Genomic DNA, 23,644 nt, shown 5'->3' with positions numbered 1-23,644 from the left:
GGTCCTTGCAATATACCGGGATACGTGGGTGTAAGGAAATCAAAAAGAAGAAGAACCAATGCTAATATTTATTTTTAATTTTTTTGTCAGTTTTTTATTTTAAAGATGTTTATTAACGATTCAAAGATTAATAACTATTAAAAATGGTAGTAATGGGAGAAAATAAGAATTTTTCTTCAAATCATCTGAATCAAAGTGAATATGAAATACCTTATTCATACGACAAGATTAAATGGAAATTAGGCGAAACTTACAGAATTCGTGTCGGCAATATTTACGATCCTTCAAAATTTTGGATAGTTCATTTCGAAAACGAATTAAGCTTATTTTTCAAATACATGAATAGTTACTACGAAACAAAAAAAGAGGAATATCGAATGCGACCTGCATCTATTAAAATAAAACGTTATTGTGCAGCTTTTACAGATGGTGCGTTCTACAGGGGAATCATAGTTGATATACCTTTATTTAATAAAAAAGAGAAACAAGTAGTAGTTTTTTTATTTGATTTTGGGTTTACTAATGTCGTAACAATTGATAATTTGTATTTTCTCTGCGAAAAAATGTATAGCATACCTCGGTATGCTATAAGAGCTCGACTACATGGTCTCGAGCCATTCAAAACTGATACTTGGACCAATAAATCTGCCGATACTTTTAAAGAGATGACTCAAGGAAAAATACTGTTATGTGTTCTGACAGAGATTGATCCAGTGCTTAGAACGGTTTTTATTAGAGTAATGGATGTAACGCAGTTTAATAAGGTAATAAATGATCAAGTTTTATAGTATTTATTCCCTATAATGCCATATTTAGATTAGATTTATTTATGTCTTTTGTTTATCAAAAATTATTATTTCTTAATTTATAGATAGTCGATATTGGTCAGGTTCTGATTAGTGAAAAATTAGCGAAACTAACTACATCAAGAAAATCTAAGAAACATAATAAAAGTAGGCTAGTTTCCAAAGTTAGGTATCCTTATTTATTCCCATCTTTTGAGGCACTTGAAAATGGGAATATGCCGTCCACTGTATTCATTAATGAATCGCTAAAACAGTGTATAACGAGTTCCATATTATTTAAACCTTATTACAATTTCAATGGAGTTGAGCTTAGGGATTAATATAAATTTAAATAAATATTGGTAAGTTTTTCATAAAGAACTCTAGAGAATTCAGCTATTTATTAATAACTCGAGAATGAACATAAATTATATTTGAAATTTTGAAGTATTTCTATCACTTTGACAACTTGACACTTCCCTCCTCTTTTGTAATGAATTTCATCATCATCACTAGCACTACAGCCTTACAGGAGGCCTCAACTGTCTCTAGCTTCTAACGCCATCCTTTTCGGTCTTCAGTTTGTTGCACCGATCTTTGTAGCATCTTCAAAGATCCCGTCTCTCCATATTAGCCTTAGTCTCCCTCTTCACTGGTTTTGTTAGCAAACATTAAGTTATTTGGTAGTCTCTACTAACTAGGTGATCTGAAGACCACACCAGTTGAATATTCACTTGCTTCTATCTAAACACCACTGGAGCTTCATTTCACTATTACAGTTGTCTGAACTGACCACTTCTTCAGCTGCATCTTTTTCTTTTTGGGCCCATCGCCTGTTGTACTTCATTCAAGTTTTTTTACCACTTTGTCAACTTTCATAGTGAAATTATGTCTCAAAGTGACAATTTATAGTGAAATACTGAGTTTAATTTAGTTTTCTTCTCTCAGGATGACATTCTGTAGTTAAAATACTGATTTTTTTTCACTTCGGTTGATTTTGTGTCCTAAAGTGACAATTTTTAGTGAAAATACTAAGTTCTTTTTGGTTTTCTTCTCTCAAGGCGAAATTGTGTCCCAAAGTGATAATTTTTAGTGAAAATATTGAATTCCTTTTGGTTTTCTTCCCTCAAGTTGAAATTGTATCTTAAAGTGACATTTTATAGTGAAAATACTGAATTTCTTTTGGTTTTAATACCCTGGATTGAAAAAATCTCAAAGTGATATTTTATAGTTTAAATACTTCGATCCTTTCAGTTTACTTTCCTTGGGGTGTTTTTGTGTGTCTTAATTAACATTTTTCCAGCTGAAATCATCATTTCTTGTTCTTACTCGGCTATTTACCATCCTATTATACATGTAAACTTCAACGGTTTCATGTTTCCGGTATTACCATAGTTTCTTCACGCTGTTTTTCTGATATCATTCACCCAATTGCGTTCATATCTTGCTATCTTTTTCTATGCCAGTCAGTCATTTTCCTCGGGGTGAAATTCCACAGATAGATATAGTAAATTACTCCAGTGTTGTCATATTTAGTTTGTCCTAGAAGTAGAGGTAATTTGCAAAACTGAAAAATCATTGATGTCAGTAAAACTAAGACAAATTTTGTTTAACCCCAATTATAATTATATTTTTAAATAGTAAGGGTTGGGTAATTTATTATTAACCATTTATTTTCATTTTTTAATGTATTTTTCCGTTTTTGTAGACACAGCGCAACAATGTATACCCCAGTGACCGAAATTATATTGCAAACATTATTTTTTGTAATTTTTACAAATTTATTATATTTTTTGGTTTTATTTATTACCATTGGACAAAATTATGATGAATATATTAATTGATTATTAATTTTTGCAGTTTTCTTGCGTATAAAAGGGGTTCAAATGCTGCAAATGAAAAAATCACATTAATTAAATAATTTTATTGAGCTGTAAATTTCATATAAACCATAATAAATGTAATCCTACTCTATATTCCACACGATTTAGCACAAAATGTTTAATTGTGAAAAAAAAAATTTAATTGCATTGAATTTGATGGGAGTATAAGCGAGACGCCGGGATCATGTCTCCGCAAAACTCACAAGGCAATTCCTCATCGTCGACAGAATTCTGTCTAGGTTCAACGTAATAATCATCTTCTGATGATCTTCTTCGTCTCGTATTCAATCTAGCTAAATCTGGACGACATCCGGTTTCGTGTTGAATTAAATCTTCGTGCGGAATTGGCACGTTACAAAATTCGCAAGGTATAACTAATTCCGTGGGCGGATTACGACGTCTGTATACAGGAGGTGGCGTTGGCGGACCGATAGGACCTGAATAAATCGTATGTAATAATATAAATAACTGAAAAAAATATCGAAAACATATGCCGTTATAAAATTATTATTAATTCGCAGCCGCGTAAATTGAAATCGGTTTAACTCTACCAAGAGCTTTAAATTTAACTTTGTACTTTGAAAAAATACTCACTCATGTTTGATTAATTTGAACGCACCAGTGGAAATTAATTTCCAAAAAAATTTTAGTATTCTAAATTTTGCAAAAATACTCAGTTTCATCAGTATTACTTCCACTGAACAGACCCAAAAGTATCTATGGAGTCCTCTTAGCACAATTAAAAAAAAACAATACAAAACAACCGAACCACTGGAAAAAACAAGAAAAGCTAACATGAGTACATACAAGAAAGTCGATTGTTTACCCCACGGTCGTCATTTTGCGGTAGATTGCCTAAATTGAACCAAAAGTGAAGGAAGGAGTAATCAGTCCATCATGGCGGATGGCATTATCCTCTTTACCATATGCGTACTATATAAAAATTATGTTATAGCGAATAATAAAAATAAAGAGAATTGAAAAAAAATTGTCTTGTAGATACAATAAATTTAATGTTATTAGTGGATAGTAAGAAACATTATCAATCAATTTCAAAATAAAATATTTGATGCTTGGTCATAATATTCTTTTTTATAGAGCGTTCTTGAAATTTTTTAGACATTCGATTCTATTTGTAAAAATAGATATAGTTTAAGTAAACCATTAAATTTACTATATTTACACCTTGAATTTTTCTCTGTATTCTGGATTTATATTATTCGCTACAAAATAATTTTTATATAGCACGCCTATGGTAAAACGGAAACGACAGCCATCATGGGCACGAAACTTCTGTTTATTCTTCTTTCCTTTACTTCTTATTAGATGTTTTATCATAAGCTTGATATATCAACTATATGATTATAATCTACTACAAAGGCCAATTTATAGAGAAAAGAAGAATAATCTATCTAACCTCGTAACAGTACAATTAGTGATTATATATTTGATTTCAAACTACAAAATAAAGACTCAAACAGGCAATTCATCAGTATTTAGCTTAAATAAGATTAGATATTTTATTGGGAACCACTAAAATCTACTACTCTTGAATACTATATCCATTTTGTATAAATGTTACTTCGCACAGGAAGGTTTTAGTACAAGATACATATAATTAAATGACACATTTAAATTCCAAAAATATAAATGAATAAATTGCGATCTAGAAATGAAAGTTTGCGGAAGTTGATTTCACCAGTGATACGCATTATCTCATAAGTAACATAAAAAATTTAAATAACAGAAGTGAAATTTTATGTATATAAAATTTACGCACTGAAAAATAGCAAATTTATATAAAATTTGAATTTGATTCTTCTAATCATCGGAATCAAGTATTTTGGACAGGTTTTGACGTTCTTCATACGTGGCTTGATACAAAAAAATTATGGACTGCGAAACAATCGAATTTAGTGCAAGTGTTAATATACAGGATGTCTCGTAAATTACGAGAATATTTACATGTTCCAATAGAATTGCCAGCAAGTTTTTTTATCTAATGTGATACAAAGTAAAGGAAAAATGTGTTTATAATCAGATTTTCACAGTATAAATGCTTCATTGAAATGAAGAAACGTGTTTTTTCTCCCACGAAATTGGTTAAACGCATATAAATGTATTGTTTTTCATGATAATTTGTCTTTTTTTATTATTAATCATATTCTTTTGCTGTGGCACTAGGTATATTGAATGAAAAAAATTGAGAAGCACTGGTTTAAATGCTTGTAGTAACTAAATTGTACGTAAATATAATTATTTGTGTCATGAGTTGAAAGTACTGTAGGTATATTTCAAATTTGGATCGAATCCAAATAAATGTCTAGTAGAATATTTTTATGATTTTTGCGTCTGACAAACTTTTATTAGATTTTCGATTGTTAAATTTTAATAAGGTCAAAGAAACGGCTTAAATTTGGTCTTTGTTAACAAATTTGGATCGACGATGGACGTAATTTCATTGTTATAATCACAAAAGAATAATTTTTCGTTCGTCGTTGTTATTTTCAATAAACTACAAAATATTCATATTTTCAGAAAGCTTATACCTTATTAGTTATTTTGTTTATTTTTTCATAATTAAAACAAGGCCATTGACACTAATTCCAAATAAAAAATTATACTTTGTTCGCGGTACTTAATTCGAACACATTCCGAATAAATTCTAGATATCTTCTGAACGTTTCCAGGGTACATGATTTGTTCAAAATGTGCTTTGAACATACATTATTCCTCGAACGATTTATTTAGTTTCACATTCAAAAATTTTTTACCCAGGTATGAAGAGACATTTATTCAGAACACGTTCGGAAATAGTTATCAGAACACAAAATTTAAATTTTCAATTTCATCTGCACATAAATGTGATGAAAACATATTCGGGATCAGTGCAGCGAACAAAGCTTGTATAAACAAATAGGTAAAGGCTCGGGGGAGGAAGAAGAAAAACCTAACCTATTTAGTTGTGTTATCATACTAAAATAAATGATTATATAAATGGAAAGATTCTGAAATAATTAGAAGCCATTTGAGAGTACAGAGGCCAGTTGAAGATAAAACGCCACAAAATAGGGTGTAGGCAGTAAAATTTTCAAAGTTCATATTGGAATACACTGTTTCGATTCCATTAAGCACTAGGGCTAAAGCCTTTATAACTGATAAAAAGGATGATGAAACCGATTGGATAAGGAAGAGAATATAAAAAAAGAAAGGAAAAATAATTTACGGGGGATTTGAGGTCGGGAAAGGAAAGGGATGAGTTTTTAGGGGTAAAAAAGGTTTACCTTGATTTGAGGGAATACTAAAAGTCCTATGGAAAAGAGACAAATTACGAAATTGTAGATAATATAAAGATCTGCAGTTTACGTATTTACACTTTTTTCACATAACCTCGGAATTTATGTTAAAAATTCAATATTAGTAGAGTGGGAATAAAATATTCAAAATATTTGAAAACATATTTTTTGGAGTATTCTACGACGTCAGATTGAAATATATACAAAGTGTCTATGTAAGTACATGAGCGAATATTCTTATTAGCTAGAAAATAAACTGTTGTTGGCAAGCGTTCACTATCAGTGTTATTGTATTAATATTGAAATTTCTACCTGTGTATTTATCAAAACTACGCACGTTTCTCTTTTCCATGAAAACTTAATGAGTTTAGTTGTTTTAGAGTATCCTTTTTATTCTATTCTATTTTCTATTTTAATTCTATTTTAACAACACATCCATCAATAAATTCCGGTTCTAATAAACAAGTTTTTTAAGCCAAATTTCGTTTTATTTGTCAAAATAGTTTCCTTTAACAGTGATTCAACACTTTTACACGATTTTTTGTGATGTTTAAAAAAAAATTTAATCTTATCCCAATATTGCTTCCTTTTCAGCAACGGCTTTCTCATTCACAAAAAGCCAGAAATCACTGAGGACCAGATCTCGACTATATAGTGGGCGGGGAAGCAATATATTGAATATGATAATGGCGTTGGTCGAATTGTGACATGATGACACTAAAAAACGGGTCTAATAAACAAAAAATAAAATTGTCTAAGCCAAATTCCGTTTTATCAATGAAAATAGTTTCCTTTGATAGTGAATCAACAGTTTTACACAATTTTTATGTGATTTTTTGAAAGGATTTTAGTCTTGTCTCAAAATTTGCTTCAGTTTCAGCAACGACTTTCTCATTTGTTCAATATTTTTCTCCTTATATCATTTTTTGAAGTCTAAAAACAGCCAGAAGTCACCAGGAACCAGATCTGGGGAGTATAGTGAGCTTGGAAGAAATTTATTGATTATGATAATGGCTTTCATGGAACAGCGACATGATATATCCACCCAAAGATCATTAGTAGCAATTTTTAAAAAAATAGCAAAATTTATTAATGAGCAAATTGTAAACATCTGCAACACAAACTGTAGCAACTTGTTTATTGCCTATTTAATGCAATTAAGCGTCGTTTTAATTATCATTATTGCAAAACAAAAAAATTTCATGCAATTGAAAAACCGAGACCTTTCAAATCGTGATAGAAATAATTTCTAGGGGCGGTTCCGCTTCTCCTTAAAGGTACCGTTATAGCAGCTGAATCGTGAAGAATATTTCTAATGTATTCCGTTTTGCCTAAGAAGGAAACATAAATTAACCAAAAAAATAAGTCATTTTAATATGCACAAAATGGCATCACTAATAAAAATCATGTAGGTAATTTTATCCCTCTTTCTGATTATGTCCTCCCCCTCTCCCTCAAATCTATATCTTCTCCCTGTCTTATCTCTATCTGTCACTGTGTTATATTTATCTTGTCTCTCTCTCTCTGTCACTGTTATATTTGTCTTGTATCTCTGTCACTGTTATATTTATTTTGTCTCTCTCTCTGTTATATTCATCTTGTCTCTCTCTATGTCAATGTTATATTTATCTTGTCTCTCTCTATGTCAATGTTATATTTGTCTTGTCTCTCTTTCTGTCTTATCACTGTGCTACATATATGTTTGGTCTCTCTCTCTTTCTGTCTTCTCTCTCGATTCCTCTCTTTATTTCAGTATTGTCTCTCCCTGTCTCTGTGTATTTTCTATCTAGCTTCTGATTGTCTCTATCTGTTTTATTTCTCCACGTATTTATCTTCTATGTCTAATTTATGACTGTGTTGTATCTATCTATCTTTGTGTTGTTACCCTATGTCTCTGTGCCTTTTCTGCTCTGTCTGTCTCCAATTTACTCTCTATCTATTTTCGGACTGTCTCCCTCTTTCAGTATAGTCCCTGTGTTGTCTTTGTCTGTATCTAATCTATGTCTGTGTCCGCCTTGTCACTCTCTCTCTTTCTCTTTTTGCGTTGTTTCTCTATGTCTTCTCTGTGTCCTCTCTGTTTGTTTTCTATGTCTTGTCTCAGTTTTCCTTCTGTCTATATCTGATTCTGTATTACCCCTGTCTAGTTTCAATCTGCCTCTCTCTCTGTTTCTGCGTTGTCTCTTCTCTGCTAACTTTGTCTGTCTCCTGTCTTGTCTCGGCTTCCTTTCTGTATAATTTCTGTGCTGTCTCTTTCTCTCTGCCTCATTCCTGTGTCCTCTCTGTCTCCCTCTGTTTATCTATCTATGTCTGCCCCTGTGTTGTTTATCTATCTCTGTGTCCTCTTTGGTTCGTTCCCATCTCCTCTCTGTCTTGTTTTAGTCTCCTCACTATTTAGTCTCTGCCTGTCTCTTTTTATCTATCTTCATCTGTATTGTTTCTCTCTGTGTCCTCTCTGCCTGCCTCCCATATCTTGTCTCTACGTTTCTCTCTGTTTATCTACCTCTGTGTCCTCTCTATCTCTATGTTCTCTTTGTTTACATCCCCATGTTCTTTCTGTTTTGTTTCAGTCCTCTCATTGTCTAGTATCTATCTGTCTCTCTATCTGGGTTTGATTTCTCCTGCCTTCTATGTATTGTTTCAGCTTCCTTTCTGTCTAATTTCTGCTTGTTTCTGTGTCCTCTCTGTCTGTCTCCTACGTCTTATTTCAGTTTCTGTCTGTCTCTCTTCATTTATCCATATCTCTGGGTCCTGTCTGTGTGTCTCCTATGTCTTGTCTCAGCTTCCTTTCCATTTTGTTTTTGCTTGTTTCTGTGTTGTCTCTTCTTATCTAGTCTGTGTGTCCTTTTTGTCTTGTCTAAATCCGGTCTTCTTCTTATTAAAGTCTGCTGCTTTCTCTGCATGTCACGTACCATCAATTATTGTCAAAAAGGCTTATTTCTGACTACCATTATCAAATAATTCATTTAGTGTTGAAAATTCTGATAAATGAAAAAAAAATAACTCACAATCCAGCCTTCTAGATATCTCTTTATAGCTGTCCCCTTCCTTTTTCCTAGCACCGCTGCCTGGTGATTGATAAGCAGCAGGTAAATATGGCATTGGATCGTAGTCGAATTCACCAAAAGTTCTAACATTTCCATTTCTTCTTGATCGGGTATCGGATGATGCTTCGTCACGTTGAGTAGACGAATCCCAACCGACGTTCCTTTTACCTAAAAAAATAATTAAAATGTTGTAGATCATACAAAAAAAAAGTGAAACTCACCTTTTTTCTTCAAATGCCCGTGATTAGAATCCATATGGGCTTGTTTATCCTTGAACATGACTAATTCTCCGCATTCCAAGCATTTATCCGTCCTAGATCCACAATAATTTTCGTGTTCTTCTAATTCCAGTTTGGGCAGATCTAAGTCGCAATATTTACATGCTAACATCCCAGATGATTTGGATGGTTCTGATCTTTTAACTAGAGATGGTACTGGAGGTTGTGCGGTTGCATTTTCTTCTACTTTTTCTTTCTTTTTAACTTCAGTTTTACTTTTGCTTGTTAATCCGTTTTCTCTTGATTCGTTGGTATTGTTCATTCTAGTTGAATATTTCGAATCCCTACTATAGCTAGGAACTTCTCTACTATTATAGCTACTTGAATTGTTTTTTAATGTATATCCAGTATCCACCAACTTTTCCATACGTTGAAGGTAACGTTCTTTTCTTGCATCAACTTTTTTGTCTTCGATAGTTTTCCTAGTTTGATAATAGGAACTTTTTTCGAAAGTTGTTAAAGGCGGTGGTAAAGGTTTGGGTTCAACTGGTCTGCATGATTTTTCGTGAGATGAAAATTGTGATTTCGGTATTGGTTCTTTGCAGGTTTTACATAAAGTTATGTTCCTAGCACAGTGCATAGTATGCATGACATAATTAGGTTGAGGTATTTCTTTTTTACTGAAAATCAACACAGAATTATATAAAAATGATTAAAATACGGATTAGAATATCTAATAAAACCTTCAATTAACATTTTTATAAAAACAGTGTGTATGAATAGAAGACGCCCCTTTACATAAGCTCATATTTTAAAAATGGTTGTTGTTAATGAATTATAGATTGTTAACCATTGGGCTCAAGCCGCTTCTGGATTTTGTACGTAATAAATAGACTAGAAATATAGCACGTGGATCCACGTAATCAAAATTTTATGATAATTCAATATAGAATTTAAATTTTATGTATAAATATATTTCAAAAGTTTAGAGATTTGAATTTGGTATCAAGTTTCTGGACACCCTCTATAAATAACATATATGAGAAGTCAAATAATAATGTTTCGATATTAGTTCAAATAGAAATAAATATGTATTATTATCAATAATAAAACTGTTAAACAAAGTTACTTGTTGAGTTGGAAAAATTGCGTTTTATGATACACTTTTTGCCTATTTTCTAATCAACGAATGGAGGTTATCAAAATTGTTTCTTCAACATTTCAACCTCAATCCTCAATTTGTATGAGAACTTTTTTTTTCAATTTTTGGTTTGAAATTTAAACCTGACAATGTCTAGTGGATTATTCAGCAACTATTTTTAGAAGCAGTGAAAACATGAGTGGGCTAACATTCAAACACACATTTATCACAGAGAATAGACAATTTTACGTATTAAATTTTCGATAAAAATATAGAAATATCTAAAAAAAAAAACGTTAAAAATGTATAAATTGATACTCAAGAAAAACAGTTTTCACACCACATCAACAATAAGGATCTCACATCCACTGTAAAGTAATTAGAAAAATCATCAAAAGATCTCACGAACTCAATAAAGTTAGGTTAACTTATTTTAAACCCAAGTAAAACGAAATGGTACATTTAAATTAAGAAAAGAAAACTGCTAATAACTAATTTTCAAGTATGATATGAAATATTCTAAAAGATATACTTACCAATTATTACAGATTTCATGTTCGATGTTATTGTCCATGTTTCTTTGCACTAATTAACTAATTTCACTAATAAAAGCACAAAGGAATAATTACGTAGTAAAAAACTATCTAGAGCGCACAATTTGATTTTTTTGATGTGAATGCACTGAACATTTAACAAATCTGCGAAACAAAAAGTTAAAAACTTATTTTTAGAACATCGTCCGTGAATATGACTGAGAGTCTAAAGATATCAAAGTTATTTTTGACCAAACTGTTGACTTATCAATAATCTGGCTACTTTTACGTGCACTATACTTCGAATTAAAACTCTGAAACAAATTCTGATTAGCTATTGTGAAGTTTCAACTACGCTATTTTTAGATACATCTAAATCACTTACGTGTAATATACAAATATGTTACTCTTGATAATAAACCTCACTTGTATATATTAAAAATGTGATAACATACTAAACATGACAGATAGTTTGTGGGAACCCCCAAAATATAATATCCATACAATGAATATCACAAATATTAAACAACTCATCTATTCATTAGAAAAGTGAGGTTAAAGGTAAATTTTCATGTGAATATTGAATTCATTGGCGCTACAATTTATGTTCCGTTTATAGCAATTACTATTACGAGAACTGTGCATAGCTGGATATTGCGTAGAAAATATCTGTAAACGATTCCAAGAACGGACTAAATTAGCAGGTTGGAACAAACCGATTATCATTTATTGTGATTGACATTTCACTTGAAACAGTGGCGGGTACGTTTAAAAATTCTAACTTTTATTTAAGTTTAAAACATTTATTTTTTAAAATTGTACAACAATTAACAATATAAATATATATATTACCGATTTAGGCTACTCTCATAAACATTTTAAAACATTCATTTTCTATACATCCAATTTAAATATTTTTTTTTATATTGAGATTTAACAACACCCAAATTACAAAACAATTATAAATGAATATTATTAACAAATAACTAAGTCGTTTCTATAGAACTATCAATTATGAAAACACATTCTATATTTTCAAAGTATGCATTTAAATTTTTGGGTTAGGACAAGCACAATGTTTTTTTTCTGAACTTATTGCCGTTGATTTAGCAAATTTTTGCTTTTATATTTGGTTGTTTATAATGAGGTATTTATTATATATAATAATTTGCAAAAAATATGAATTTTTCCAAACTAGCGGGGTTGCCATGTATCGTAATTTTGTATAATAATTACTCTATATATTAATTAATTTTTTTTAAAACTCATATGAAAAGTTATTTCTTCTTCTAACTAGGAAAAGCCGGGAACAGATGTAAAATAAATACGAACATCACTAATTTAAACCATAGACAAAATTAATAGAATACAGGTTTTGACAAAATCAACCTTCATTGCTTGTAATCCAGTTTTCTGTGATTTAATATGAAAGCAATCAACAACTACAAACCATAGAGCACAATATATTGATTCTGTGATCCATACGCAATAAAATACAATGCTATGCTGCCAAATCGATAAAAAATGGCAAACTTCCAGTAAATAACGTATTATTTCATCATTATTTTGATATTTATTGTACTTCCAATATAAAATGAAATCATTAATATATGTTCACTGTATTAGACTACTAAATATACAGTTGTTTGGAAATCCAGTATAGCTAACTTAAAGTAATAATGGAAACACAAACCATAGAACACGAAATAATGATTCTGTGCTCCATACGCCATACATTATGATCATGCTATGTTGCCAAATCGATAAAAAATGGAAGATTCTAGTAAATATCATCATTTGTTTACTGCTCCAACATTATTTTGATATTTTTTGATCATACGTATAGTAGATTTGTATAAAATATTTACCCACATAGAGAATTAAATGAACAATAATTAAAAAACTGATAATCACTGTTCTAGACTTTCCCTCAATTCACGATATTAAATTCTTGTGGCAATGGTTTTAGCTATTTCCTACTTTTATTGAGCTTTTCTCCCTTATTTAACAATTGACATAATATATATAAAAAATTTCTAAACATCAATCACTTCGGTTTGTGTCGAAAATAACGATTTCGAAATAAAATTCCAACATACATTGTATCTATATTAATATTCGTCGACTGGTTTTGATCTCTTTGGGTCTCATCAGGACATAGCAATGTCTTATCTTTCGAAATATTTGATTCAAACTAAATTTCTCCACTTTAATTGCGGAAGAACACAACTTATGACTAACATTGGTCTTGGAAGATTTATATATTTTGAAATGTACACCGTATTTGTGCATTTATGTCTATTTCACGCTATTAAGATTAAAATGTAAGTGTAATATTATGAAAATTGATTAAATTGTTTTGAATATGTATAGATAAAATTTGTTTTGGCACTAGATATTATAATAAGGTTGTAAAACACGTTTAATTTGAGATGACCAAGAGCCACAATGTGATAGAAACTTTAATCGTTGAGCTTAAATAATAACTGTCATTATAATTTTGACAGCTGTTACAGTCATCTTGATAAAGATAAAAATTACAAAAGTATCAATAATTTGCCTTGAAAAAATGGCAATATTAGTAACGTTGTACGTTGCCTATTTCCATAAACTATGTTTATTGTTAAGAAAATATTTTTATATCAATTTTTTTCCAATTTGAACTATTCAATAAACAATCAATGCATATATATTACATTTTTTAATATTCTATATTTTTGATTGGTTATAAAACATTTTATGATACGTCACTGATGTCATCTGTTGATTTTACTCGTTTAAATCATTTGCGAGTGAAAGAATAATCAATTGATAAAAACTTCATATTGATAAAATATGACGTAGTATCTTTTGTCTGGGTTTCTAACACATTGTTACCTGTATTAGGCCAAAGGTACTTACCTCATTCTACACTGTTAAAAATTTTACATTATTAAATATTTTTAATTAAATTAATTAATATTATTAAATATTTTCTTAATATAAAAAAGTCAAGATGCAGGTTATTTTGCGTCTGTTGATTTAATTTCGGTATTTAGAATTGTTTGGAAAGTTTTGGTATTAAGTAATGAATTTTTTCGTGAATTGTGAAGTATAAAAATTATATTTATACCTCAAACTGAAATAAATATTGATAAAACTTTTGCATTAATCGTAATTTTCACTCGAATGATTTTGTACTTTTATGAATTTAAAAATGGCTTCATAAATTTAATAAAAAACAAAAAAACCCGTTCTTAACTACGCATTAGAAGAATTTGGAAAAATCATCTACAAATTTGTCATTTTTCAGTCTTAATGGCGATAAAAATAAATTGAGGTAATACCCTGTAAAGGTAATTATTTTTGCTTTTTTAAAAATTTAAAAAATACACATTAATAGTTATTGCATTCACCCAACATTCCGAACTAATTAATTGTCAGACTTGTCAACTGTCACGTATAAGGGTTTATAGAGAATCAAGGGATCCCTGTAAACAAATTATGACAATAAAATTCAATATGTTCCAATTATTTCTTTATAATAATTGTTTATATGCATACGTAAAAACTTACTTTAAATGATGTTCATTTCCATCGTAAACTTGTCCTAAAAGAAATTCCGGAGCTAAGTACATTCCACCTTCCACTACTGGACAAGCATGTTCTGAAACACATTGAGAAACAAACTGCACTAACTGTCTAAGTACACTAATTCACGTAATTACCACACACAATTGCATTATATACTATTTATGGAGGGTACCTTCCATAATACTATTATAGAGTTATAGAACTGTCAACGAATTCAGCCAATAAAATCAATAGTCATACCCTTTATATCGATTTTCAATGATCAATACTTCGCGACAAAAAATAGATCCAATATTTTCGACTAAGATATCCATAAAAATTATTAAATTGAATTAACCACACTAATAAATCACGTAAATAATTTGATTGTTTTTTTAGTAAATTTCAAGTAATAAGTGATAAGTATTTTTTTAATGCTTCGATTTCGATTGGTCGGTCGGTTTGACAAAATGTCAGAATTAGAGCATCAATGATTTCAAGTTGTTGCAGTGTTTGTGCCTGTGATCGTAGTTTATAATAAAAGGTATGTTTATATATTTCAAATATTTATAATCATAATGTAAAGTAAAGTCTTTTTTCAAATATTTATAATAATTCGACGTCCTATTTTCCTTTGTGTCGTATAAAAAATATTACAATTGTTATTAAGCAGGAATACAAAATGGTTGTTGTACGAATATTTCAACGACTTATCCAATTTACGGAAATTTCAAGTTGAATTTGTTCTTCACATAAAACTAGTCCAAAATAATTAATTACGCGATAAATATTAATTACCAAAATTTGATAATAAAGCTGTCTGACGCGCGTTTCGAGAACCAAGTTATTCTCTTTAGAGACTGAAAATAAACTTTTTTCCCATAATATCTGAAGACGATAACTTGATTCGGTTCTATGAGTGTTGGTGTAGTATAAAAAGTGTGCTGTGAATAAAGCAATTACAGATAGATATATAATTAAAATATTAAATATAGAAGCTTATATCGAAGTGATGATATAAAAACATAAAAAATTGAAGTAGAAAGAAAGAACTTACCATATTTGATGGTCGGTTTTTTATTTGTATTCGGAATTCTGAACGGGACTGTACCTATTGTGATAGGGCAACTGACTTGTAAAATATCGAATTCTTTGTCAGTGTCCAAGTAAACCTGAAAATAATTTTAAAATTAAATAAAAATGAGGTTATTACAACAATTGTGAAAAAATCCATAATTATGTACATACTATTGACGAAGTTTAGATACAGGACATTTAAACTTCGCAACGTGACGTCACGTAACACGACGCATGACCGAAAGTTATTATGCTACGTTGCCAAAGTGAGATTTTTTCAAGTTTTTTCTCGTCGATTTAACAAACTTTTGCTTTTATGTTTAATTTCAGTTGTTTAAATCAAAATGTTTGTTATATAATCTCATATGAGTTTTTTCAAAGTAGCTATGCAGCTAGTGTTGAATGAAACATTAATCGGCTACATGTTGATACGTCATGAAGTTGGTTGCGAGTGCAAATATACATTTCTGCGTAACCGGCATTAGGTTATAATAAAAATGAACTAAAACTGCAATTTCATTTTAATAAAAGAATAACAATCGAGATTCGAAATTAATACTTCAAATCATAGACAAATATTATGGAATAGAGATTTACGATAATAATATTGATTGTTTGTAACCTGCGCCGAACTTAACAACGAAAGCAATCAACAATCACGAATCATAGAACACAAAATAATGATTCTGTGATCCATTCACTTATTCAAACCATAGACAAAGTTAACATGAATGCTTGTAATAAAAAAGAATGAAAAATAATTAACTCATCTACACCATAGACAAAACTCATCTAATAGAGGTTTACGACAAAGTTAACTTTGATTGCTTTTAATTCAAAATGGCATTGCTGAATTTAAAATGATAGCAATCAACAATCACAATAGATCGATAATGATTTTGTAATCCAAGCGCGTTATAAAGTCACCACGAGGCGTAGTAACAATGCTATGTTGCCAAATCGATAAAATAGCGTAATATTCTAGTAAATATCGTAATTTTCATAATTATTTTGGCACAAATTGTGTTTTTAACCTTAGATTTTATAAATTAATTTGTATATAGAACCTCATAAATACTTACTGTTAACAAATAGTAAATTTGGACTAATCGACAAATATGTACTAGAGTAGTAGGCAACGGTGGTATCACTAAACAATTTGAGCTGTCCCATTTATTTCGTGTGTGCGGTTTTACGTGGCATCCGCTAAAAATTAATCAACTTAACTATATATTTTGTTGCCAAATTTAACACCATTTACCCGTATTCGAATATTAGATGTTTAATATCTTTGCTTACACCCAAAACACCCCTGTCTATAAAAAATTCACAGACTTGTTCCAATTTAACTCTAAGTTTTACTTCTTCTTCACCTTGATTGTCGATTGTCACTTTGAGCTTTATGCTTTCCTTGCATACGTAAGCGGATCGTGCTAATACGCACCTCAAACTGATGGTACCTTTTTTACAGCACCAACAACACATAGATTTACGGTTTTCCAATACTATAGGTTTCTAAAAAATACCAATTATATGTTATCTGAACACTATAACCAATTTTACAGTGTAAATTTCATTAATACTTCACGATAAACTTAACTATTCCACTGGATTTTCGCTTTACACTATTTATTATAATCGAAATCGATCAGTATCAAAATGAGAACGATAAGGGATACGTCAAGAATTGCTCAGAAATGCGGGGCGTTAATTTTATGATTAATTTTGAAATACAAGAGAAATAAATATTTGTCTCACTTGTAATTTCAAAAAATAGTGATATATACAATTATTTTTATCGCATGGTACGATTTAGTAGCCTCCCCAATTACCAGATTTATTGAGATGTGATTTTTTTGTTTATCAAAATATAGTGTTCCAGTACTAAGATAACGTTTTTTTTTTAAACACGCAGTATATTCTACTTACCAGATATTGTTCTTCCATACAATCTATGTGTGGTCCAATTACCGTGAAATATTTAATGCCTTGCGGTGGACTCGCGTACGGAATATCGATTGTTACTTTAAAAAAATATCGAATGTAACACGATTTGCTTTCGAATGAACAGGGTAAATTTGATTCTGGTAAGGAAAATCTAAAATACAAGAAAATTATGCTAAATAGGGCGTGGATTTGAAAAAAAATCAATCGAGAAATTTTGAAACTTTTTAGTATCACCCTGTATAGTTTATTTTATACAATTTTTAATTTAGTTTAATTTTTACTGTGGTGTATTTGTTAGGTTTTCACAAGATTTTTAACATCGCCTCTTTAGCTCAGTGGCAGAGCACTGGTCTTGTAAACCAGGGGTCGTGAGTTCAATCCTCACAGGAGGCAGCGGTACTGAAATTTTTTTTTTCATTCTAAAACAGTCAATTAATTAATATGTTGATGTATTACGAGGGTTGTTTGGATTTTTCTGGCAGAAAAAGTTGTTTTAACTTCCAATATGAAATAAGAGAAATTTTAAATACAATGTAACGTTAATTAGTTTCGAGTTTTATTATGAATTTTTATCTTCGTTATCGAATAAATACATAGAAACGTGTGAAATAATTGGATGAAATTGTGAACTTTTTTTGCTTTAAAATATTTTACTCACTTAAATGGAAATTTATGTACCCCTCTAGGAAGAATTGGTATCGTCGATTCTAAATTATTTTCCCCCCATATTATTTGCCTTTCATCGACAAATATTTGATCATCTTTTACCTGAAATAAATATACAAGGTGTGATCGAAAATTAATATTATTACATAATCAAAAATTTGCATACATAAACCACACAATCATTAGAGGAAAATTAGCTTAATATATAGGGTGGAGCAACGTAAACTAAAAAAATTGAGGAACAAAACTTGCAAAACGTGAGAAACTGCCCCATTTGGGATCGCGGAGCACCTTACAATTTTGCGAGTCCAATGTTCATTCTTGACTATTCTATTCTTATTTACTTTTTGATTATTTGATTACAGTGACAATTGTGGGACAATTGTCCCACTCGTAATTTCAAAATTATCACGAAAAACGGTAACATATACAATGATTTTTATCACGTGGCACGATTTAGTGAGAAATAGTTTTGGATAGTTTATATACAACTTTTATTATAATTTTTTTTAATTCCTTGATCAATATTTATAGATAGAAAAATTATTGAAAATTCAAGAATTTTATAGGTAGTTTAAACATTTCAGTAAGGCCTCCATATTGCGTGACGTCATATGTATAAAATATTTTAATATTTTATGGTAAAGTTTTGACGTGATTATGTGACCTAACCTAAAACAAGTTTATGCACACCTTATAACACGCTACTTTTCCGGCAACTATAACATCGTGAACATCAAGAAATTCTCGTAAGAAAACTCACAATTTTTTTTGTAACCTATCTATCAAATTTATGGTTAAAAATCTCGTTTTATCGTAATAATTTTCTAAAATTCATCAATTTCCAGAATAAATATCTTAATGTTTAAATAACACTTGATGTTAACAGCTTTTTAAAGTGTCAACTTACAAATTAATGCCGGAAAGTCTCATTTTATTAGAATATCTTGACAAAAATTCTTTTTTTGGTATTTCAACTTTTCTTAAACCTTCTAAAAATTTCATTTTGCGTCAAAATACAAAAAAAATCTCGTATGAAACCTGTCAACTGTCAAAATTATGCTGAAAAATCTCGATATATCGTAATAATTTTCTAAAATTCAACAATTTCCAGAATAAATGTCTTAATATTTAAATAACACTTGATGTTAACAGCTTTTCAAAGTGTCAACTTACAAATTAATGCCGGAGAGTCTCATTTTATTAGAATATCTTGACAAAAATTCTTTTTTTGATATTTCAACTTTTCTTAAACCTTCTAAAAATTTTATTTTGCGTCAAAATACAGGAAAAATCTCGTATGAAACCTGTCAAATATTTTTCAATAAACTGTATTATAAGAGCACACGTTACGTTGCCGGCAACGATAACCTCGTAATCATCAACCAGACATCTACTCAATGTTTTTATTAAACCTATGACGTCATGTGAGTATTCGAATAATACAAAAAGTTTCTTCGACGAGTTTTAGTTTTGAGTTGGTTGTTTGCGTGTATTTATTTAAAAAACAAAAAATTAATTATTGGGATATTTAAATTTAAAACGAAAAAGAAGTTTTCATGTACTTACCGTTCTTCTATCTCCAGAAAGTAAAACTTTCCATTCGGCGTGTGCCTTTCCTCTCAAAATGACTCTAATACCTTGAAATACAATCGACATGTGACATTTTCTAATACATTCCATTCAAACTTACTTCTCAATTTGAAATTTTCCACTGTATCCAACACCACGTGACCTTTAACTGTCTCTCCGGCGTAATAATATTCACGTTCGAGTTGTATGTCGAATTCTCTGATATAATCCATGATTGTTGTTAACAGAGAATCTAAAATACTACACTTAGACAATACAGGGAAAAATGAGTTTTATTTTGTTATATATGTCATCTAAAATCCATTGGAAGAAGAAGGTTTATTGAATAGCATGCAAGATTGCCCGATTTAACGCACCTAGATTTATTTTTGTGAGGTTATTTAAAAGGCATCTTTATAAAATCGAACTTGATTATTCACAATATATTAGAACTTGAAAAAACCACCAGGTTTTACCTGAAATACTTACATTATATAAATCTGGTGTAGATAGAAAATTATCGATATAAACTGTGCCAGTAAAATTTGAACATTTGGTAGAAAATAGAATTGTCACGTTTAGGGAAGATCTGGAATTAAAACTGATTCTCTCAGCTGTTTTACGGATCAATATTGAAGGAACAGACGCACGCCGATATCGGATACGCAGCTTTAGTTGAAGGATGTACAGGGTGTGGGATCGTGAAAAGAAATATTTATGATCATAACATAAGTCTTAGTATCGAGGATAGCGAAGAGGTAGTACAATAAACAAAATCCGATAATTTAAAATTACTAAATATACAAAACAACATACAACAAAAGATTAAACTACGTCGCGCGAGCTGCATCTCTGGAAACGGCGTAAGCTTCGCTGAGATCTCGGTGTGATCTGATCGCTTCGTTGACTCCTCGATTCATTCCAAGCGTCTCGCTTGGAATCGTGTAAATTTGCAACATTGAGCGGGTTGAAGGATACAGTATATTGGTTTTTCCTAAAAAGTGTAACAGGTATATGCTATTAGGATATTAAAAAGGTTATTTGGAATTTTCTTGGTTAGGTATCGGTCAGTCGGGGGTGCAAGGATGATTGTTTTGTTGAGGAACTATTATACCAAGTGTTTTCAGTAAACTTCTCTTGAGAAATTGCTTCGTATGATTTTCACCTGATTATAATTAGCTAGGTTATATGCGTCTTTCGAAGTTTTTCACTTGCGAGTATTAACCATGATTTAACTTTTTCATAAATTCAGGTTTAGAAAACGCAAAGAAAACTTGTTTTTTGTTATAGGCAATTTTGTAATACGAGGGTGATTACATTGTTAGTATCCGCCGTTTTTCTGTTATGATCTGTCAAAACTTCACAAAAACCTGACCAATGGATTAGTTTTAATACTCTTATGAAGAAAACTGCTTTTATTGAATAAGTTGAAGTTACTTTTAGATTATTTTTCGAATTTTTGTCAGTTTTTAACTAAGAAAAACACGTTTTTTGCCAAAAATCGATTTTGTTCATCAATGTTATTTCCTTCAATAGCAATACAATTATTCCAACGCTTCTCTAACTTCTGGATGCAGTACTTGTAGAAGGATTTGTCTTTTTCCTCAAAATAGGCTTCATTTTCATCAATTGCTTCTTCATTTGAGATGAAGTTCTTATTGAAGTGTTTAAAAGCATCACTGACTAGCCGTGTCAGCATTTTAGGCTGAAATACGAGTTTTTTGTAATCGATACGTTTGTTGACCGTTTTTATATGTACTGTTTAGTTTTTCGTTTATGTGTATGTTTTGCTAACGACAAGAATGACGCTCTGTTCTTGTTTAAAGAGGTCTAAAAAGTGTATCGTATTTTTACTAGAGTCAGTCGGTTATTTGCTTTTCTTGTAAACGTTCGAGTTACGAGTTTTGATTAAAGTATTCAGTTTTCACGAGTTTATTATTTACTTCACCTGATCCACTTAAAATTTTACAACAGTTCTTACCGGTGAGCATTTTTTAATATGAGCGAATAGCTAGTAGTATCTGGGGGCCAGATCTGGTCTATACGGTGGATGAGAAAGCAACTCGAAATGTAATTTGTTCAATTTAATCATCGTTGCCACCGTTATGAATTATTGCATTGTCTTGGTGAAACAGTAGTTTTTTCTTCGATATATGAGGCCGTTTTCCTTGATTTTTCCAATCAAACCATACAACAACTCTATGTAGTATTCGCATTTGATTGAGAAAATGGATGAAGAATATTCCATGTGCATCCCAAATACTGAGGCCATAACCTTCGCAGCTGACTGTTGTGTCTTCGGACGTGGTTCACCGGCTGCAGTCCACTCAGATGATGATCGTTTTGGTTCCGGGGTGAAGTGATGGATCCATATTTCATCCATTGTCACATCGATCCAAAACATAATTTATTACATGTAAACATGCCCAAAACACTGCTCTGATTTATCAACTCGTTGTTCTTTTTGATCGACTGTGAGTAAACGCGGCCCCACTTTAAAAAAAGTTTCTCATGGTCAAATGTTCACGCATAAACATAAGCACACTGTTTTATGATATCTTCAAAGCTTCAGCTATCTCACGCAATTTCAATTTACGATTAGAAATAACCTAATTGTGTTTTTTTTTGATGTTTTGACGTCAAGTGGATAACCAGAACGTTTACTAACATCGGTGTTTGTACGACCACGTTTAAATTCAACAAACCAATAATAAATGGTTCTTTTGGATGAAGCAGAGTGCGGATAACACTTTTGAAGGCATTGCTGAGCTTGTACAGTCATGAAGCTGGTGGTCAATCTTCTGAAAGGTCACTACCCAGCCAAATACCACCTTAAAACGACAGGCTCAGCAACGGACGAAAACTGCACATTCTATGAGCAAGCCATGGAAACATCGGAGCAAATACCTCGAAGGACTAATACTAACACTTTGGTAAGTGGGACGCAAAAACCCCATAAAAAAAACCTTTAAAAGGAGTCTATATATTTTCGAAGCACAACAATGAGATTGTACAAAATATCTGCAACATAAAGGATCTATTGGGTCCCCTTTTCTCCTTGTGGCCCTGGGGATGCTCTGGTTATTTATAAATCCCACTCTATTCAGACAGTTCAGGATCTGGGATGGCTCTAACCGCTAATAATTAGATATAACCAATTTGTGGACTTTTTTGGAGTTTTCTGGAGTAACCACCACAATTGGAAGACCAGAACGTTTACCATCATCGTGGTTTGTACGACCACGTTTAAATTCAGAAAATCGATAATAAATCATTGTCTGTAGCCATTGCTGAGCTTGTACAGTATTTTCAGTTTTACAGTAGCTTCACTTAGTTCGCTGTCACTTTTTTCTGACTGATCGAAATGTCATGAAATTTGACACATAGTCTTTTAAAAGTTGGTACTCCATAAATATCATATGGATTTGATTGTGGCAGCGCCATCTATGTGTTTGTCGCACGTCTTATTGAGTGATGTAATATATCTACCAGTGGTTTTAATTCCTCGGTAAAAACTTGCTCGTTTTCAGCACTGATCGCGGCATATTGTCTGAGTATTCATAATTACCATTAATAAGTTGCCTCTAGAACATTTTTTAACTAATTTTAAAACTTCAATCTTATGCATATTGTTTCCCGCCACTATTTTCTAAAAAGCGGGAAGGTATCAGTGTTGCCTGAACTCGGAGGTCTACGACTTTTGATTCTACAACCACATACAGATACAAGCGACCGAACATAGGCAACTAAATATACTGTGAGATGTGAGGTTGGTTGCCGATATTTGTTGTCCTTTGCGTCGCTTTTTCGCAATTAACCGTTTTGAGAATGTATAACGTCATTTTGTTAGGACAAAGTGAGGTTAGGGTTGAATTCTAATGTATCATAGTCCTTCGTTTCGAGTTTAAAAGGAAGCAAATATAATATAAC

General features: G+C 31.0%; 3 protein-coding genes and 1 non-coding gene across 6 annotated transcripts; 2 read left to right on the top strand and 2 right to left on the bottom strand.

Moving 5' to 3' along the window:
• Window positions 1–34: 34 nt before the first annotated feature.
• Window positions 35–2,631, top strand: LOC130442006 (tudor domain-containing protein 6-like). Its single transcript, XM_056775954.1, has 3 exons — window positions 35–764; window positions 872–1,147; window positions 2,494–2,631. The coding sequence occupies exons 1-2, from the start codon at window positions 144–146 to the stop codon at window positions 1,124–1,126; spliced, it is 876 nt and encodes a 291-aa protein (XP_056631932.1). The 5' UTR covers window positions 35–143; the 3' UTR covers window positions 1,127–1,147; window positions 2,494–2,631.
• A 63-nt stretch (window positions 2,632–2,694) lies between these two features.
• On the bottom strand, window positions 2,695–11,642 carry LOC130441973 (TRAF-type zinc finger domain-containing protein 1-like). Of its 3 annotated transcripts, XM_056775914.1 has the most exons (6): window positions 11,286–11,636; window positions 10,904–11,214; window positions 9,230–9,906; window positions 8,970–9,176; window positions 7,188–7,295; window positions 2,695–3,105 (listed from the first exon to the last, which is right to left on the bottom strand). In XM_056775914.1, exons 2-6 carry the CDS (start codon window positions 10,939–10,941, stop codon window positions 2,807–2,809), a joined length of 1,329 nt encoding a protein of 442 aa, XP_056631892.1. In that variant the 5' UTR covers window positions 10,942–11,214; window positions 11,286–11,636; the 3' UTR covers window positions 2,695–2,806. The 3 variants fall into 3 exon arrangements, with proteins under 3 accessions (XP_056631892.1, XP_056631901.1, XP_056631909.1); XM_056775923.1 differs by lacking the exon at window positions 7,188–7,295 and having other exon boundaries at window positions 11,286–11,635; XM_056775931.1 differs by lacking the exons at window positions 2,695–3,105; window positions 7,188–7,295 and adding an exon at window positions 6,431–6,681 and having other exon boundaries at window positions 11,286–11,642.
• A 108-nt stretch (window positions 11,643–11,750) lies between these two features.
• Window positions 11,751–20,297, bottom strand: LOC130441996 (arrestin domain-containing protein 3-like). Its single transcript, XM_056775942.1, has 10 exons — window positions 20,204–20,297; window positions 19,836–19,967; window positions 19,712–19,782; window positions 18,135–18,244; window positions 17,459–17,627; window positions 16,791–17,044; window positions 16,612–16,735; window positions 15,510–15,624; window positions 14,456–14,546; window positions 11,751–14,370 (listed from the first exon to the last, which is right to left on the bottom strand). The coding sequence occupies exons 2-10, from the start codon at window positions 19,945–19,947 to the stop codon at window positions 14,313–14,315; spliced, it is 1,104 nt and encodes a 367-aa protein (XP_056631920.1). The 5' UTR covers window positions 19,948–19,967; window positions 20,204–20,297; the 3' UTR covers window positions 11,751–14,312.
• On the top strand, window positions 17,798–17,869 carry Trnat-ugu (transfer RNA threonine (anticodon UGU)). The gene has a single exon. It is a non-coding gene; the product is annotated as a tRNA-Thr (tRNA).
• Window positions 20,298–23,644: the final 3,347 nt, after the last annotated feature.

This window comes from Diorhabda sublineata, chromosome 1, assembly GCF_026230105.1.
Source record: "Diorhabda sublineata isolate icDioSubl1.1 chromosome 1, icDioSubl1.1, whole genome shotgun sequence".
Taxonomy (NCBI): domain Eukaryota; kingdom Metazoa; phylum Arthropoda; class Insecta; order Coleoptera; family Chrysomelidae; genus Diorhabda; species Diorhabda sublineata.
The sequence above is the reverse complement of the archived record's forward strand: the minus strand, read 5'-3'. Positions and strand labels throughout refer to the sequence as shown.